The sequence below is a fragment of the Topomyia yanbarensis genome, chromosome 2 (genome assembly GCF_030247195.1).
Source record: "Topomyia yanbarensis strain Yona2022 chromosome 2, ASM3024719v1, whole genome shotgun sequence".
Taxonomy (NCBI): domain Eukaryota; kingdom Metazoa; phylum Arthropoda; class Insecta; order Diptera; family Culicidae; genus Topomyia; species Topomyia yanbarensis.
The window spans coordinates 314,292,902-314,313,256 of NC_080671.1; the positions used below are offsets into that span (position 1 = coordinate 314,292,902).

At 40.3% G+C, this 20,355-nt stretch overlaps 2 protein-coding genes across 7 annotated transcripts in view; one reads left to right on the forward strand and one right to left on the reverse strand.

Moving 5' to 3' along the window:
• LOC131683621 (ELMO domain-containing protein 2) lies at positions 1 to 1,684 on the forward strand. The gene is made up of 3 exons (XM_058965748.1): positions 1 to 141; positions 249 to 1,064; positions 1,127 to 1,684. Exons 2-3 carry the CDS (start codon positions 525 to 527, stop codon positions 1,541 to 1,543), a joined length of 957 nt encoding a protein of 318 aa, XP_058821731.1. The 5' UTR covers positions 1 to 141; positions 249 to 524; the 3' UTR covers positions 1,544 to 1,684.
• A 7,320-nt stretch (positions 1,685 to 9,004) lies between these two features.
• Positions 9,005 to 20,355, reverse strand: part of LOC131683622 (protein AF-10) — a 56,201-nt gene continuing 44,850 nt past the window's right edge. For 5 of the 6 annotated variants that reach the window (XM_058965752.1, XM_058965750.1, XM_058965751.1 and 2 more), the window contains exons 13-14: positions 11,326 to 11,548; positions 9,005 to 10,781 (exon numbers count right to left, since the gene is read on the reverse strand). In XM_058965752.1, the coding sequence (XP_058821735.1) occupies positions 10,488 to 10,781; positions 11,326 to 11,548 (517 nt within the window). In that variant the 3' untranslated portion in view covers positions 9,005 to 10,487. Of the gene's footprint in view, positions 10,782 to 11,313; positions 11,549 to 20,355 lie in introns of all 6 variants that reach the window. The other variant, XM_058965753.1, reaches the window with a different exon arrangement.

The window sequence follows — 20,355 nt, forward strand, 5'->3', positions numbered from 1 at the left end:
TTTGTTATTTACAAAAATTGTCATTCTTCTCAAAGCCTTCACATTTCTTGTCCAATTGGTTTGCTTGCTGTTTACCCTGTTAACGTATTGGCCAGAGATTGGATAATCATATAGTTTCAAATTTAAAAATATTCTCTAAAGGTTAGTATAGCACTGATTACTGTAAAAGTAAACAAAATCTAATTTAGTTCAGTAATACTCTAAGGTTTTCTGAAAGTACAAAGATAACACATTTTTATACCATTTAGGACACCTTAGCAGATTTCTTGGCCATCCACGCGCATTGCGCATTACGGCCACCAACGTGACAACAGAAAAACTACCCACTTGTTTTCGTGAATGGAGAAACGATTCGAGTTGGCCTGATTGGTGCAAGTAGTTAGCAAGGCAAAACACCGCGTCGTCATGGAAATGTTACTACGTAAACAGTAGGTTCGATAACCGAATCAAATAAGCATAACCATAGTTGAGCCTTGCAATATAAGGATTGTTTGCCATCATCGATTGGATTCGATTAGAGCAGAATGTTGTCAGCAGACCATAGAATGATATTTAAATTGTTTAATTTTTTCTACTTCCTCACAAGACCGCTCGTAAAGTGGTTTTTGCATCGCTTTACTAACCTGTGCGAATTGCAACGAATATGTTATGGTTGTCCTCCGGGAGCTCTGAGGACCAGAAAAGTTCAAATGTCGTTGGAACTTTCAAGGAGGCCTAGAATTAAGCAAATGGTTATGATTCTAAACCAGCTGGTAAGCTCCGAAGTGGAAGAGTTCTTCCTAAAGGAAGAAATTCAAACACGATCAATTGGAACGGTGCTACAGGTAAAAAAGATAAATCCCAAAGTACATGTGGATTTTCCGCGTACTTTTGGTGTATGTGCGGAAAAGATATGGGGCTACAAGAGGCTGTGTTGGCAGATCGAACAACTTAGAAGCACACAGTATGATTGCACCGATGCAGAGCATGAGAGGAAATTATTGTGTCTTTGGAAATTGCTGATGGGAGACGATGAAAAGTTGAAATGTCGAGTGTCGGATCAGTGGCAGGATATCGGATTTCAGGTTGCAAGAAAAATATTAAATACTCGTTGGATTCAATATGATCAATTCAAAACTATTTCCAGGGAGACGACCCAAAAACGGACTTTCGGGGCATGGGCATTCTTGGCCTAGACAATCTAGTTTTTCTGGCGCAGGAGTACAACGGTACTGCCCGACATCTACTGTCTCACTCACATCATCCAACGCATGGCTATTTCTTTGCCATAGTTGGTATCAATCTAACGTCAATGGCTTATCACCTGCTAGAATCAGGTCTTGCACGAAATCATTTCTACAATCAACCCCGGATGTCGGTGGACGTGTTCCATCAGTTCTACTGCTATTTGTTCTTCGAGTTCGATCGCTATTGGGTTGAGTGCAAACCGAAAAGTATAATGGACTTCAGTTGGATACAGAAGAAATTCGACGACAACATACGCAAGCTGCTGGCAAACGATGGTTGTTGTTTCAAAATGAACCTAGCAGTAGAAAGCATTTGAAGCATGCGTACTAAAGTCATCACACAGTGCAATTTATCACCGGAAGTATAGCAAATATTCGAAAATTATTCAAAACTTAATTTATTAGCAAGATGAAAAAAGTGTGTTTTAGTTGATTCTATTTATATGGTACGAGTTACGCGACATGAAAAATAAAACATTTACAAATCTTTGTCGTCTTTAACTTAGACACTTAGGACTGATTTCTTTACCCTTGCTTATTGCTTTAAAGTTAAGAGAGGATGAAGAAAACCCGAACGGATTGCGCACCTGGCGCGACGGTACACTTACAATGGTACAACTCGTGGTTAAATAAAGAGTGCTCGGATGCTCGCGCGGAAAAGTTCGAAGCATATAAAGTACAAGTTACTCGGTTTTGGACCTCAAGTTTAAAAACCTTCGCGTGCAACAAAAGTGATTATTGGAGTCAGCTTGTCGATGGTTTATCAAGAGAAACAGCGATGAGTTCTCCATGTAACACTGCTAAAAGAATGTAATGAACAAAAGTGAAGAATTTTAGACGTGATGGGGTTTTGACCGAGCATTGCAAGCAAGGTATACCAGGACTCTTTTCATAACTCTTTCCCTAACTCCTTCCCTATACAGAAAATTACGCGCGACGTATCGCCGATAAACTACGAAATTTACTCACCTTTTTCGATGATGGACTTCTTAGTTGCACTTCCGTCATGCTAGAACCAGACCAGACAGAGTAAAATTCAACTTGAAGAATCAGCCTGAGCCCTACAATAAGACGTTTGTTGAATTCGTTCTATAGGTTTCTTGAGCAGGACCTTATTCCAAGTGATAATCACTGCTGTCCATAAACCGGGAAAACCAGCCTCCGACCACAATTCGTATCGGTCAGTTTAATTGCTTTCATGTACCAGGAAAATTGTGGAAAAAAGTCTGACAACACCTCGATAAGAGAGTTAGGGAGGTATTGGTATCAGATACTTTAATCAAAGCTTCAATTGGCATACGCGCGTAAAGATCAAATGGAATCTGTATTCTTAGATAATTAGGGGCGCAATAGTGATTTTAAATGATTTAAAACAACCAGTTTTTAGCTATTCGGAAGATGAACCCAAGCTGCCTTATCCACGATGTATGAAGTATGTGGTTTGAGCGTTAGGGCCGAATCCATGATGACTCCAAGATCCTTGACGTGAGCGTGTTTTGGAATGTTCGAGTCTAAGAAATGGTAGTTGAACTGAATCGGATGGCGTTTCCATTTGCTTGGGTTTAAAACCTTTCTGTTTAGATCACACCACGTACTAAAGCTCTCCAGTTCACTCTGAAGAAACTCGGCATCGGTTTTATCTCGTATTTGTCGAAAAAATTTCATGTCGTCGGCGAAAAAAAGGCGTGGTCCTGGTAATTTGATATTAACCATATTAAAGTAGAGGAGGAATATTATTGGACCGAGATGGCTTCCTTGTGGGATGCCGGATGTACCAGATAGACAGTCCTTAATGCTGGTTTGGAGGTGCCTTCCATCGAGGTAGGAACGAAACCAGTGCAGAAGTTGTCTTTGAATGTCTAGTTTGTCCAGCTTCGCTTTTGCGATATCATGGTTAATGGTGTCGAAGGCCGCAGTTAGATCCATGTAAATAGCATCAACGAGTACATATGTTGTGAACGAGAGCAGGTTGGTCGCTGTCGATCGTTTAGGAATAAAACCGTGTTGGTCGTCTGCAATGTAGTGTTTGCAGTGAAAGAAAATAGGGTCTAAAACCACCAGTTCGAATAGTTTAGATACGGCATTCAAACATGAAATTCCACGATAATTATCCATGTTCGATTTGTTTCCTTTATTTATGAAGGGAATGTTCCAGTAGTGAGTGAAAGCACGAGGACTAGCCGAAGTGTTTCAGGCAACCAGCTGATGTACTTTGTGACAAAAATCGAGGGAACGCCATCTGGGCCCGGGGAAGATGCTTTCATCTTGTAATTCATAATGTAATGGCAGCATTATCGACGCAAATTTGGTTGAGGATTCGTCCTAAAGGAGTGAGATTGGCTGCGCAGCGACTTGTTGTGGTGGAAGGCTCTCGTCGGAAAAACGCTTGAAAATTTGTCGGAGAACAGTTGGAAAATTTTCTTAATGTCGGTGCCTAAAACACTATTAAATGACATACAAGATGGTAAACCGGATTCTTTTCTCTGCTCGTTCATATACTTCCAGAACGACTTAGGCTCAGAAGTCTTATGGACCGTACACTAATTATGTAAAGCTTTTTTAGAACTTTTCAACCTCCCCCTCTCCCTCAGATAAGAGTTCGTAAGGTTTTGGTGACCTTCCCCTCACCCCTACATTATCATGATTTTCGTAATTAATAAATAATTGTTAATTCATTAAATAATTAGATAGCGAACACGATAATAATAAATAAGATAGCGAACACGATACGTATAGAATTATTACAATAAAAACTCATGACAATATTCTGCGGTAATGTTGTTTACATCCTAATCTCGTTCAGTAAAAATTTCAGAATAACTGTTGGCAGATAGTCAGAAACGCCGATTTGGTCCACATGATCTGCTTCGCTATATTCCACTTCCTCTGAATCTATTTTCTTGTGATGTAGAACTCAGACGAGTTTATAGCCTATTCTGACCAGTAGCGGATCCAGGGGGAGGGTCTTAGGGGTCCGATTTTTTTCAACTTCTTGGGAAATTTTGAAATAGTTTCTATTTTAAATTCATTCTAAGTTCAAAATCATTCAAAACCAGATTCGATAACCAAAACCGATTTTAATTGAATGAGGATATTACATATTACGTATTGTATAATGAACATTTCAAAGTCGAAATTTAGGACCTCCTCCGAAATTTTTTTCTAGATCCGCTCCTGATTCTGACGTAAATTTATTTTGAGTTCCAACTGTGACGCTTATCGTACGCATAGCTCCGAGATGGCTATCTTCGCTATTTTCTTGAAGTAAAATACAGTTCACACTCTGCAAATTTTCCGCCTACAAGATCTTTGACAATCCTATGGCAACACGAAGGGTATCAACATTTCTTAACTTGTAAGGCATATTGTGACTCCAGTTTCCGAACAGAACAACGTACCGCCACGAGCCAAGAAATTGCTCATTTTGTTTGATATACAAAATGTTCATGGTACAAATAAAAAATAGTTAAACACAACGTTTTTATTAAAAGAATATTGTGCTTATAGTTTTAATTTTTCATACTTTGGATTGCTTTCATGTCATCGGACACGATCTGCTGGACCTTGTAAATGAATCGCTACAAACTGGGCACGTGCCGACAGTTTGGAAGGAATCACTTGTGATTCCTATTCCCAAAGTTACTGGGACGGATAAAGCCGAAGAGTATTGCTCCATTAACATGTTGCACACATTAGAGAAAATTTGTTGTTAAGGGCCAGCTGATGAGTTATTTGAATAATAATAATTTGCTAATTCCGGAGCAATCGGGATACCGAGAGGGACACTCTTGCGTAACCGCTTTGAATCTAGTGTTAGCAAAATGGAAAGAGAAAATCGAGGTTAAAGAGACCATTTTTGCTGTATTTTTGGATCTGAAATGCGCTTTTGAGACAATTTCGAGACCTTTACTTTTGAAAACTTTAGAGCGATTTGGTATCGGAGGGATAGCACATTAATGCGTTGCGTTGCGTTGCGTTGCGTTGTGACGATGATTTTGGCGGATTGCACACTGACTTCATCATGTTTGACTGCTGATTATCTAATAAGAGTTGCTTAGGAAATGGTAAGTAGGAATTCATACCAATTCGACCCATATTAAAACCTCAACAGCATGATAGCCATCATTGCCGGCCGCCCCCATCTCCATCGTTCACGGGGAAGGATAAAGGATAAGGTAGCCAGGAAGTGTTGATGCTCCACCTACTTAACGGAAGGACGACGATTCATCAGACTCTTCCATAGGTGTCGCGGAGTTGGTAGTTTGGAAGGGTATCAGGTCTAGGATTCGCTCCAAGCAAGCGATGCGACCTGTAAAGCATATTTTATCACGTAGTTGTTTAGTTAGTCTTCGAGTGCACGATCACTCGAAAAAGAGATCTTCTTTAGTTTTTGGTTTTTTTTAAACTCTGGGCAGCCGGCTACCGAGAGTATACTATGTTCCCTAAACAAAAGCAATTTGAACTCCACTCGGAGTGACACATTATACAGGCAAAAATAGCGCGAGATGTTATAAATCAAGGAAAGTATTTCTTATTTTCCATATCAGATTTGTGGAATACAAGTATACGAGCGATAATAACGAACACTGAAGGGAAATATAAAGGATTGTTAACCTGATGCACGGGCTTGTTATCAATAACGGAGCTTGAAATTAGGTTCATAAAAACAGACGCGGCGAATTTTCAATACGTATTGACCCGTGATCATAGATACTAGTCAGATTATTCGTATTGGGGCTATTTTCCGATCAACTATTCATTTTTACGGCAATGTTTTCTCGACTAGATCTGTTCGCACCCTCTCATTCTGCTACTATCGGCAGAAGGCTGATAGCACCCAGTCGTCGCCGGTCTAAGGACCAAATGTCATCAATAGACTTAGACTCGCGTGGAGGCATGAGATAGGAAACTTGTGAGAATTTTGTTATCCCACCGTTTGACGACCGGTATCGGAGGGATAGCACATTAATGGTTTGAAAACTATTTATGTGATAGAACTCAGAAAACTAGTTTCAACGATTTTGTATCTAGTCCTCTCGGCAAGGTAGTGCCGCAAGGTAGTGTCTTAGGTCCTATTTTATTTATTATGTATATAAATGACATGAGGCGAGTTTTACGATTTTGTGACTAAAATTTGTTTGCTGACGACACTGTTCTGTTCATTTCAGCTAAGGCACAGATAACAGACGTTTAGGCTCGATTTGAATCGTGTGTAAATACCCGCCTACTGAGATTCCGAATAAATCAGACGTCTGAAACACATTTGGCAAACGTTTGTAGATGGCGCAATGATCGATGCAATGCAGCTAGAGTGCAGCTGTCAAACACGTATAGCAAACAGTTGCGCAGATGGCAATAGTGAAACACGGATTTCCAACGTTTATCAATTTGAAAGTTTACACAGGTTTTTGAAGAAATTTTGTTCTAGCCTAAACGTCTGTTATCTGTGGTACAACACTAGAAACGCGTCGGATGCAAGAACACCAAACTTTTTATTTAGTAGATCACAGAACTCCTTGTTGTACAAAGGAATAAGTTTTTTCAATTCGATGCCTAGACATATTAAACGTGCAGCAACATTGGCGGAGTTCAAAACACTATGTATTTCACACGTAAAATCTGCTTTGTAGACAGATTTTTTGGATTTTTATATTTTGGAGTTATTTGGATAACTATGTAATACCACTAAGATTGTATTTTTTTTCACTTCTAATATTTGCATTTAGTCACACTAAGTTATTATATTCGCTATGATGATGATGGATTTTTGTTACTTGTTTATTAAAGCTATTAAAAATAATGAGATGTCTACAAAAGTCTGAGCCACGCGCGCGCTAAGCAGATAGACTAACTTGAAATCGAACATGGTGACCAGCACTAAAAGGTCATCGGGTTGAATCGAAGCTTTTAGACTTTTGTTGTGATCAGGGTCTGATTTAATGATGGAGTTGTGTTGACTTTGCTCGACAATAGAGTTAATCTCGGTTATTGCTGCGCCTGGGATAGTGGTAATAACGGAGTTAGCTCGTTGAGTATGGGGCATGATGACTTCCTCTGATAACTAACTAGATATCGGGTTCAATTCCTGTTCAATCAAGGATGTTCACGGATAGGAATATCCCTTGATTGCCTTGGGTTAATGGTAGAAAACTTTCAATAAAGGGGTCTGATGTGGATGATATAACTCGACCGGACTCTGCACTGCCACTAGGCTCGTCACTTCTCACCTTTGCAGGTGATAGTACCGATGTCTTGGTCAGGCGGGAGGAGTCTTACAGAGAATTATCAGAAATGGAAGCTATTGGGTTCAATTCCCGATTCTATCAAGTATCTTCCCGGAATGGAAATTTTCTTGATGGACCCTGGTTGTTGATGGAATATTCGAAATATATCTAGTTACGTTCTTTTGAAGGAAAGGCTATGTCTGTAAATTGAACCAGTCCGTTTTTTTGTTAACTGGTTTTGTTATGGATCAAAATATTAATTATCTTTTAGATAAATCGTTCAGCTCACACCTTTGTAGGGGTATGAGGTGGGACCATCATACTTGTTTTATGATGTTACGCAAGAAAGAACAAACCCTCCCTCTCTCTCAGATAAGAATTTGTAACATAAGTCATAGTCCCGGGTACTTACAAAGCAGAGGTTCAATGTACGTCCAACGTAGGGGAAAGAGGGTAACAGTGGAACTATGAAAACGTATTGTTTTCATAGTTCCACTGTTACCCTCTTTCCCCTATATGACATTATTGATCTGCCGAACAGTTTGGCTGCTGTAGCTGTCCAAAATACAACTGGCATTGATGATAAGCGCAGATTTTTCGATATCCTATCGTAGAAATCCATAACTTGTCTTGCAAACCAGGTAAGTATAAGTGGCTCAATATAACAATATCATCAGAAGGGGCTGCGATCGAGGGAATAAAAGAAACGGATGAAAAATGTACATCATTCAGGCTGAAATTACAAATGCTCTCAGGGGGGAAATACACGACACACAGGAACAGATTTCGATCGGTAAGTTACACTTGCTCGGAGTTCGCCTACCGGTCATCGTTGATCACTCGGGTTTAACTACCATGGAGAACGGCAATAAGCACACCAGCACCTAATGTTTTGTGGCTGTTGAGGGTGTCGCGGTCACAGCGGTAGACATCGAATGTTGTACCAAACACCTGACGTGAAAGAGTACAATTGTCGAGCCACGGCTATGGTGGGGGATGCGAGGCATCCCGAATCAACTGCGTGAGTGAAATGGTTGAAATTTGGTCACAAGATGTCGGGGCAAAAGGCAAATTTCTGGAAGCGAACAATACATCAGCGGTTGAAGTGTTCGAGTCAGATGTATACTTGCCGTTTGTGGCAGATTGGAAAACGTTTTCACCCATCTCACACACAGGAACTGGACGACTGATGATCGCTGGCTGCAATAGCTCGCCTGTGGCGGAGGGATCGAGAGTTTCCATAGTACCAACTGCGGCACGTCCCAGTATACGTTGAACTCGGATAGCGCTATGCGGAGAGCAGGAACTGGATGGTAGTGGCTTGCGGCGAGGGTCAGACGATGAGCTAGACGCGTGAATCGGTTCAACCGTTGTATCGTTTCAATTTGTATAATACTTACCGAGAACGGCGGCTTGGAAGACGCCTTTTGCACCCACACATACAGGACCAGGACGACTGCTGAACGTCGGCGGCAAGGGCTCGACTGCGTTGGGATCAGCTACGTCGCCCCTTATGTAATGAATTGTGATATGTATATCATAAATACACAGTCATAAGTACTTCAATTTTTATTTTCACCACCTTAGAAGATACAGATTATTCATAAGACTTTTGACAGACAATGATTTCTTGTTTAACTTTTTACATTTATCTAATGTCGCCAAATTGTTCAATGTAGAAAAGATCACCTCTCTAAAACAATATATTTATAGATTGAAAGGTGGGATCTACAAAGCATTTTTAGTAGATAAGTGTTGACCTGAGATCTTAAATATTCGGCAAATTATGAGATAGATATAAATAAACAATTAGTGGTTTATTTAGTTGGTGAGCTAAAATTTTGCAAACTCAAACAATCAACAAGCTTCAATAGATAAGATGCTTGAGGCATTCAGTTCAAGAAACTATATCGACTGTTGAAGAAGTTGTACCAGTTTGCATTTCGAAGCCATATTCTAATTAACGCTGTCTTATTCTATGAGTCACTCTAAGCTAAAGAACTATTGTTAAAACATATTTACATATTGTTAATACGTGTCTATGAGATACTACAAACAAAGGTTCCATAGTAATAACCAAAGGAGAACAATGATAATTTTTACAATGTGCAACACCGGTGTAGTATATGAAAGGGTCTAATCAAACCCGAGTGTAATCGATATTACATCGGTGTAGTGCAAAGACAAAAACTGGAACGCCAAAGGGATGCCAACAATTCCATTACAAATGAGCAAATGTACACTATTTAATGCTGATTTAAATTAATACCTTTAGTAGTTTTGCTCATTTGATGAATCGCTACCGCTTTTACCTGGTGAAATCTGTCTTGTTTTAAATAATTCGAGAAAATAGTCAACCGCTGGTGTTTTGTTGAAGAATTTATTATTAGAAATTAGAAATATTCGATTTTCAGCACGTCACTTTAAAAAAGAAAAGCTAGAATGATCATTGCAGGATCTAGCCATTTCAAAAAAGAAAAGCTAGAAGGGTCGTTTCGTTTACTAGTGTGACATAAGGGTTAGTTGGTTATGAATTATAATTCATACAGCTCTATTTGGGTACTCACTGCTGATCAAAATTGCGTATTTCAAGTGCTCATATCGAATTGCGAAGTATGTATTGAACTATTTATCTAAAAGTCTTTAATTTTGGCATGCACCGGCTGCATCTTGATGTATTCCAACCATTTCCAGGCAGACACTCAAGTACACAAGTTTGCATCAATTTTTCTACGGTTCGACTCTGAAGATCCGTAACATTAGGTTTCAGATGGCATTTGGATGTCTGCCTCTGGCGAATTACTTCAAATAAATCTGTTTGTTAATCGACTCACTAATCATGCATCATCTGTGGTCCAGAAGTTATTTTCTCCTAAACGCTAATTAGTTAAAGAACTTGTAAACGAGTCGGTGCTAACGTAAGGTAGAGATGAGAATACTAAATATGCTCAGGAATGTGTATTTGATATCACAAATACATATATTGAAGAAGTGCTATCGATGTGTTTTGCAATGTTGAATCTGCCATCAAAGTGGTCTAATGGCGTTGCCTTTGCGGATGTGGCTGTTGCTGAGACGATAAAGTATGTGCGGAAGGCGCCACAGTCGACAGTGGTTGGTGGTGATGGGAAACTTGTGGGTGGTGGGAGTGGGACGCAGATGCTGCAGTGCCTGTTGTGCGTGCCGAGTGCGACGAGTGATGGGAGCGTGACGAAACGGTCGGCGATGCTTGCCGATGGTGATGCGCTTGTGATGTTTGGGGTTGCTGTTGCGGCTGCAACTGTTGTTGGGAATGGTGCTCCTGTTGGTGGTGCTCCAACAAGAGCGGAATCTAGTTGATTGAAAAAAAGATTACAACATGCGTTTCAAGCATGATTATTAAGATTGATCTAGTCAATAAGTGAAATGGGTTTGATGATAGTTTTGCTTTAACGATTCATTTTACATAAGCAATGTGCACTGATATGAGTATGCTCACAGACAAACAGATATAACACTTATAACATATCTACTAATTTACCATCGCCCATTACTCGAATACTAAATTGAGGCTACCTTGTGGAGTTCCTGCGCACTTTAAAGGATTTAGTATTATCTGTATATACCTTTGATCTAATTCGCTAGTTTTAATCATAGAGTACATCACCTACTAAGATGTCTTACCACTAAGCGATTGTAGTGCTATAAAACAGCTTCTAGCACACTAACGAAGCAGTATCTGTGTGGGCGATGGTGACAAAGCAAATGTTATGTATATTTGTCTAGGGTAACATAGTTTAACGCAACAAGTAGTGAAATTTGAAAATGAATATACTTAATAGAGCAAGAAAGCTAAACGTTTTATACATCCAAATGAGAATTACCGGTTACTCTACCTGATGGGCGGTGTTATAGATTGTTTGTTGGTAGGATGATGATGAGGTTGTGATACTACTGTTGCCGCCCGTAGTATTGCTGCTACTGCTATTGCTTCGTCCAGAGCGACCATGACTCGCTGGTGGTTCGGTCCCACTGGTTACACTATTAGACGTTGAAGCCGTTTGCCGGCTAGATGAACCGGATGAAGCAGGGTAATGTGGATTTGTAGGAGAATGGTGCCTAGAAGCGGTAACAGAATTGATTTGTGATGTTATTTATATGATGTGCAATTTCACTTATTCGAAACCGTAACGCCAGTAATGACGGAATTTCAGTATAAAATCAATAGTGTCAAAAATACTGCTTAGTAATGATATCGCAAACGCCTAGTACAAGCGTGCCCATTAGGTATAAATTGTGCAGAATTTTGTAAAATTGGTAGATTAATTTTCGGTGTAAATTCTAGGCGTTCGAGACGTTTAGTTCATTTTCTACTCATCTGGTAACAAACAATAAATCCAACTAGAAAAAAATCGCATCAAAATAACTCAAAATGCAGTCAAAAAGACTAATAAAAAATCCTAAAAGGGTTGGAGTGACAAAAAGCATTTAGAATCCTCAAATTATCCATATAAATAATCCAAAAAATGTTGCAAATTGCTCTAGGGTAATGGGTTTGTTTTCACTTTTTTACGGCTCACATAGCTACCTAACACAACCACTATAGCCTATAAACACTCACAGTAATAGTCTGACGGATGTAAAAATCGCAAAACTGGCAACTAGAAAAACAAGCATGTTAAACTGGCATCACCCAAAAATGTGCAAGTTGAGCTAACGCAAACTTCGGGTGAAATAATAGAACTAATAATAGCAGGAAGATAGGAGTTCAATCTATTTGCCACATCTACAAATCGCCTGCCTGATCAGAAGATTTTAAGCAAATTTCGACATTGACATGGAATTTTCAATTCAAATGATACGGATCATGTCGTAAAAATAAAAATCGTTTGACTCTCGTGGAGAATGGGTTAAAGACTATCTTCGACAATATTATCAGACAACTGAGAATAACTATTTATTTATCCAATTAAGTAAATTCCTTTATAGATCCTATTTTTAATTAAATTGATACTTTTTATATCATTGGACTTACGAATTAAAAATATCGCAGGCTGTTTTTTGTAAATTTCTAGATCTCTGAAGCTACGGTAAAAGTCAAAATGCAAAGTGTATGCAAACAATTACTGATTTCACTACAAAGCAAGAATAAGAACCTTGGCTCTGCTCTATTGATGTTCAGCGATCGTGCGTTGACTTGCTAGATTATGCAAATATTATACTTGCTAGAATATGGTTTGTGGACAATGCATAATATAAATTTCAATTGTTTAATCACAGACTAACAGACATAACACTATGAGGGAATTCCCTCAAAAAACAATTTTCCGACAATTTTCCCAGAACACTAGCTCCACCTTTTATTCACGGTCCCAAACACTCATTTACTGGTGGGTTACCCCTCAGGTTTGGGAGCAATTTTTCACTAGTGGTATATCCCCCATATGCTTGTTCATATGTCAGTGGCGCCATAATTTCAAATGTGGTCACAGTCCTACCAATAAATATATGTAAAATAACCGTTAAAGCGGGCGAAGCTTTGTTTTTGAGTGTTATGTCTGTTAGTCTAATTCTTAGTTAGTTTAATTTAATCTTCTAATAGAAACTACCCAGAATTTAATCTACTGAGGGAAACTAATCTAATCAAAAGAAAATCACTTAGCACTGATTACTGAAAGCTTCTAATGTACGTAATTTTTTTTAAATGTAACATAGTGTCATCACTACAAAAATAACTATAGAAACTATAAACACAGACTAACAGACATAACACTTGAAAACAATGCTTCGCTCGTTAATTTAAAATATATTTGTAGTAGGGACTGTCACATTTGCAATTATGGCGCCACTGACACATAAACAAGTCACAGTTTATAAAGAACAGTTGCGCAAAGAGTGAATTCAAAAAAAGTCTCCTTATCAAGCACAATTGGAATCCATCTCCGATACTTCTGTAGCAAAGCTGGATTCTAATTTTGCTCGATAAGTAGACATTTTTTGGCTTCAATATCTGCGCACTCTTTGCGTTCCTTTAGGTTTATTCCAGTACACGGAAGTTACTCCGGAGCAAACAGGAGAACAAATACTTGCTGCTTTTTACTCCGATTTGCTACCAGAAGAAAAAAGAGAAGAAGAGAATACAGGAACGATTTGCTCCGGAGTACTTCCAGTTCCTCCTGGTACTGGAACAAACCTTTTATATTAACGCCTTTGAAATAAGCATATGGGGATAGATCCCTAGTGAAAAATTATTCCCAAGCCTGAGGGGTAACCCACCAGCATATGAGTGTTTGGGACAGTGAATAAAAGGTGGAGCGTTCTGAAAAAATGCCGGATCGATATTTTTTCTTATAGTGTTATGTCTAACAGTTTGTGCTGTAAATATGGATGAGCTTAATAATTTCAGCATCACTTGCTTTCGACATACAGAAGAGAACACATCGCACTTACTTATCCTTTACCGAAGAGGCTTTCTTTTAGAGTTGTGTGTTTTTAAATTACAGCAAATTATCCGTTTCCTGTGAAGCTTTCGCAATTTTTTGGTCAATTCGTTAAACAAATATGTTGACTCCAATCTGCTCAGAAATTGGATTGTTTTTGAATAAAAATAATTAGCTCTTGATTTTTTACAATCATCTTTAAGTTTGGAAGGGATGTCTGACTTCTTGAAGAAAGGAAGGGAAATAGTTTCAGTTAAAGCTATTGTGCCTAACGCATCAAACGGATTACGAAGACGAAAATATAGTTGTGTTCTAACCAAAATGAGAAGATCAGAGTGCAATTCCGAAAATTTTTCGCCGCATTTTCAACAAACTTCCAAGAAGGAAGGAGGAGAAACAAATATTTTGTTTTAAAACGCGGTAAGTAATGTGAATTTCATGTCTCCAATTACGGAAGACATGTTTTTATTATAAATGCATTAAAAATTTAAAAAATAGAGAAACAATACAAGAATAAAAGCCTGAAGCGGTACAGAACCGGTCCTGCCGATACGTGTCTGACAGAAATTTGATACGTGCCTGGCAGAAATCTGGCAGAAAAACGTTAATAACCGTAAGGCGAAAAATTCTGCCAGAAACGGTTGTTGTATTCGAGCCGGCAGGCTGACAGAGTTCTGCCAGCCAGACCCCCAGAAATTTTATTTCGCTGCCGGCTATCTGGGGGGAAATCTGCCAGGCACGTCCGAGCGAGTCGCTGGATGCCGTTGCTGCCGGAACGATAGTGCTCGCCGACCGTTTCTGCCTGACACGCTTATTCTTCAAAACGAATATTTTGCAATGGTCTAGGTTCCAGTTAACAAGTTGGCCCATAACCTGTTGTTAATACCTTTAGAAAACTCCAAGTAGGTAAAGGTGATAACGGTATTTGATTCCAGTTCGACAAGTTATATACAGTGGAGACCCGATTTTATCAGCCCCCGATTTTATCTACCCCTGATTTTATCAGCTTTTTGACCCGATTTTATCAGCTTCATATGTAAATTGATAGTTGGTAGTTGATGGACTCTAGCAGACGAACAATGTTGAATTCGAGTGAATCCTGTCATGGGCATTTATCACAGACTAACAGACATAACACTTAAAAACAAAGCTTCGCCCGCTTTAACTGTCATTTTAAATATATTTGTAGTTGGGACTGTGGCCACATTTGAAATTATGGCGGCACTGACATATGAACAAGCATATGGGGAATAGACAACTAGTGAAAAATTGCTCCCAAACCTGAGGGGTAACCCACCAATAAATGCGTGTTTGGGACCGTGAATAAAAGGTGGAGCTAGTGTTCTGGAAAAATTGTCGGATCAATGTTTTTTGAGAGAATTCCCTCATAGTGTTATGTCTGTTAGTCTGTGCATATATTTCATATCTTAGAGATCCGAAAAATGCAAAAATAAAAATATTTTTTTTCTGATTTGCACTGGCAGACCCCCTTAAGAGGAACTTGAAGCAAATAATTAGAAAGGGTTGCGAGGCTATATCTAAGGACCAGAAAAGAATATTTTAAGAGCTTCGTTTTATTAAAAAGACAGAAAAATATATGTCCCGATTTTATCAATGTCCCTGTTTTATCAGCCTAAAATTCGGCAAGGGGCTGATAAAAACGGGTCTTAACTGTAACACTAACATAGTTCGATAACGATTGATAGTATTGCATGCACTGTTTATCACAGTCCCCTATTAACTGTAGTGCCCTATGCCTATTAGAGTGCCCAGAAAAATAACGAATTTTTGAAAACTCAATCGGCCCGCCCCTGAGTCGATTCCCAGTCCCACCAGGAGTACTTGCTCCAAATTTGAAGCAAATCGGACAAGTCTAGCTACCGGACCAACTTGCCTGAAGTTTGCATGGGATTTTTCGACAATTTACATGGAGAAAACCCACTAACTCGCATTTTCGCCGATAGGAGGCACTATATGCATCGTATTATCACTGTCAGTGAAAATAAGAAAAATAATTTAATTGCATACAACTTTGTCGAAGACTGTTAGTCAATCCGGCCTTGGGGAAAGAAGTTATTAAACTTTTAACGAAGTGATGTCTGAGTCAGTTTTGCATGGGGCCTAGCAGTGCATAGTTGTGGATCGGTACTCGATTACCACCAACTATACATTTTTGTGAGATAATGGTTACATTTAGCTGAATAGTATATTCACAAGAATTGTAGTACATAATACGAGTTATGTTTTGGTTAGAAAATTTTAGTTCCACCTGTGACCGCATAGAGGGCGCCAACACTAACTTTTCATAGGAGTGAGATAGAATATCGAAATGTTCGGGAGAATTATTTAAAAATGCTTGCTCTACAACTTTGTGGAAGACATCTAATCTCTATCTCTTTCCGTTAAAAAGTTAGTATTGGCGCCCTCTATGCGGTAAAATGTGGAACTAAAATTTTCTAACCAAAACATGACTCGTATTACTTACTATAAATCTTCCGAACATACTATTGACCTAAACCTAACCATTATTTCACAAAAATGTTTTGTTCGTGCGAATCAAGTACTGATCCACAATCATGCACTGCTAGGCCCTATACAAAACTGACTCAGACATCACTTCGTTAAAAGTTTAATAACTTCTTTTACCAAAGCCGGATTGACTAGCAGTCTTCGACAAAGTTGTAGGCAATTAAATTATTTTTCTTATTTTCACTCTCAGTGATAATACGATGCATATAGTGCCACCTAGCGGCGAAAATGCGAGTTAGTGGGTTTTCTCCATGTAAACTGTCGAAAAATCCCATACAAACTTCAGACACGTTGGTCCGGTAGCTAGACTTGTTCGATTTGCTTTCAAATTTGGAGCAAGTACTCCTGGTGGAACTAGGAATCGACTCAGGCATGGGCCGATAGGGGTCATTTTTTTCCTGTCACTCTAATGCCTATGGTAAAGAACGCATGTTCATGCGAGGGGCAGCAGGAACAGGGGCTTTACGACCCCCCCCCCCCCCCAACTTCACTGCTCGCAAAGGGGATCATATAGAGGCGACTACTACTTATTATCGGTGTACATAGCGGCTTGGAGTTGGAACCCAAAAAGTATGGAAGAAGACAAAAACAACAAAAATAAAAAAATTTAATGGAGCAATTGTGGTGAACCAGTTCCCCAAAAGTGGGCTAGCGAGGTCACCGATCCAGCATGCTGCAACCGCAACTGCAACAGCAAGTGCAACCGCAACAGCAGCAGCAACGAGAGCAGCCCAAGGAGGCCATTCCGAGGGTTTCAAGTGCGCACCATAAAACCAGCGAGGGTTTCAAGTGCGCACCATAAAACCAAGCATTAACCAAGAAGACCAGCACTTTAGGTTACCTAAATTGACGAAGTTGAGGCGAAAAATCGAGGAACTCTACGAATTCGTGAAAATCAAGGGCAACGTGCAGATAGATCAAGGATCTAGTGATTGGCATTAATTCCGCCATAGCAACACCCGAATGAGAACAGATGGTGTTACTAGAGAGCAGAAAACGCCGAAAAAACGCAGAAGACCACGGAGATAGCGAAAGCAGAAGCCTTTTGTTAAAAGAGTAAGGGAAACACCAGGAGAGAAGGAGGAAACAAAGAAGCCCAAGAAGGTCGGTAAAGACAGCGAAACAACCGACAATTGCAGAGTGAATGGCGCACCACAGAAGAGAGGAGGAATAAGAGAAAAAAAATGATGACAAGAAGAAAAAGAAGAGGCGGCGCTAGGAGAAGTATAGGGAAGACGCTCTAGTCATCAAAGCAAACGACGACGTGTCATGTGCTGCGATCCCCAAAAGAGTGAGAGAGGATCGCAAGCTGAAGGAGCTGGGGGAGAACGTTATAAGAACTAGGTGCACTCAGAAAGACGATATGCTGTTCGAGCTGAGCTTGGTCTATAGGGAACTCGAGGCAGAAGCGGTGGGAGGAATGTGAGAGCTTTAGTTTAAGAAGCAGTGGTCGAGTGCAGGAATCTGGACGAGATCACAACAGAAGCCGGAATGAGGAGCGCGCTAATAGAGCAATGTAACCTGGAGAAAGAGCAGATGTTAACCAGGTTGAGGAAGGCGTACAGTGGCATACGCTTATTGCCAACCGAGGCCAATCTGAGTGATGGACAGTTACCCTGTCCAAGAGGTGATGTATAGCACACACGAAGGATTCATGATCGCCAGGATCAACGGCGAATTCGTATGTAGCTGTTGTGGTCCCCCACGGTAGACACCAGAGCAGTACAACCAGATAATGGACACACTAACTTACTAGTTAGTCGGGCGAACGTCGGTTGTTATAGAAGATTTTAACCAATGCCAAGGAAAATGGAGTCCAGGAACTGCCGGCGTTCGGCGTATTGGTGAAACGAAAAGCTCAGCAGCATCCATGCTGCCTGCCTGAATGTCAGAAGACGCGTTCAGAAACCAAGATCTGAGGCAGTCAGAGAAGAGTGTAAGATTACATTCCGGGCGGCTAGAGCCGCTTTTAAATGCGAGATAGTGCTTAGTAAATCCACCTGCTACAAAGAGCTGTGAAGAGAAGTAGACGCTAACCCCTGGGACAACGCTTACCGCGTCGTGATGGCTAAGATCAAGGATCCAACGACGCCAGCTGAAAAGTGTGCTGACAAATTGAAACTTATCGTGGAGGCTCTTTTCCCGAAGCACGACCCAACCGCATGGCCGCGTACATCGTACGTCAATGCAGACGATGGGATTGCTGGTTAAAATCGAATCTTCAACGACGACCGCCTTATAGTGGCAAAAGGGCTGAAAGCGAAGAAAGCTTCGCACAGGATCCCCAACGTGGCACTGAAGACCCTAAGATCGCGGTCTTAGCGTTTCCGGACATGTTCAAGCTATTTCTACAGAAATGCCTGGACGAAGGCTACTTCTCGGACAGATGAAAGATCCTAAAGCTGGTGTTGCCGCCAAAACCAGGGGAACTAACAGGAGATCCAACATATAGTATTAGCTTATATGCCTGCTATATACTTTTGGTAACCTCCTGGAAAGTGTATTCCTCAACAGGCTGACGAACTATGCTGAAAGTGAGAATAAACTATCGCAAAGGCAGTTCGGATTCCGAAAAGGGATATCGACGGAGGACGCCATCCGCAGTCATCGCGAGCACGGAGAAAGCGTTGAAGCAAAATAGAAGGGGTAATCGCTACCCGAGCTAAGACAAACATCAAGATTACAGCAAGTAGACATCATATCTTGATATCAGCCATAAAATTGAAATCTTATTTTGATATCTGTTCAAAAAATTTCAGAGATGACATCATATTTTGATCTTATTTTGATGTGGCTACATGCTTTGCGTTTTTTTAGAAAAATATGACAGTTTCTATTTCTTTGGCAAACATCAAACTGATTACTTATTTTGTTTTTATTGAAGCATCTCAACGAGTTTTCAATTTGCTTTCACTGATAGCATAAATAGTTTTCTATTTGATGTCATAGGACAATTTTTCTACTTTCGATTTTGATCTTTTAACCGTTAAAACGATCAAAACAATAACAACCTGAGTAATCATTACCTACTACATCACAACATCAAGTTTAGTTCTCAATTTCATATCAGACTCTGCGCGGGTACTGCGCCGTGGTTACGATCGACATGAAGAATGCGTTCAACAGGGCCAGTTGGTTGGCAATCGCTGCAGCGCTGCACAGAATGCGGTTTCCGATCTATCTGTGCAATGTTCTGAAAATTTAATTTCAGAACCGAGTACTGGTCTACGAAACGAAAATGGGACAGAGGTCAATTAGAGTCACGGCGGGAGTACGTTAGGACTCCATACTCGGCCCAACACTCTGTAATACAATGTAATGTACAATGGAATGTTAACACTGGAACTGCCCAGGGGAGTTGAGATCGTCGGCTTGGCACATGGTATTGTCCTAACGATAAACGGTGAAACCCTGAAGTAGGTGGAAATGTTGACGACAGAGACAATAGCCATCGTGGAAATCTGGATGGCTGACGTCAAGTTTCAGCTGGCTCACCACAAGACGTAGATAGTGCTGTTGTGATCAGCGTCGGGGGACAATCTATACCATCGATGTATCCGCTGAATCACCTGGGTGTGATGGTCGAAAATCGGTTAAATTACAATAGCCATATCGACTATGCATGTGTGAAGGCTGCGAGGACAACTAGCGGATTGGCAAGGATCATGCCGAATAACGGAGGGCAGCGAATAACGGAGGGCAGCACGAGACATTTTCTGGTGGGTTGCTCATCCTCAATACTGAGGTATGGCGCATCGGCCTGGGCTGCTGCACTGAATTAAAAGCGGAATCGCACGAAGTTAAAAAGCACGTTGCGCCTAATGGCTGTTCGTGTCGCGAGTGCGTATAGAACGTTATCGTCAGTGGCGGTAAGCGTAATGGCCGCGATGATTCCCTTCTGCATCACTCTGGCTGAGGATGTTGAATGCTACCAACGGACAAAGGCACGAAATGCAA

Bases quoted from the DNA above. Each gene is read 5' to 3' on its own strand.
- LOC131683621 (XM_058965748.1), top strand. From the start codon at position 525: ATGTTGTCAGCAGACCATAGAATGATATTTAAATTGTTTAATTTTTTC. The intron at 1,065-1,126 runs GTTGCAAGAAAA...AACTATTTCCAG, and splicing joins GGCAGGATATCGGATTTCAG to GGAGACGACCCAAAAACGGA.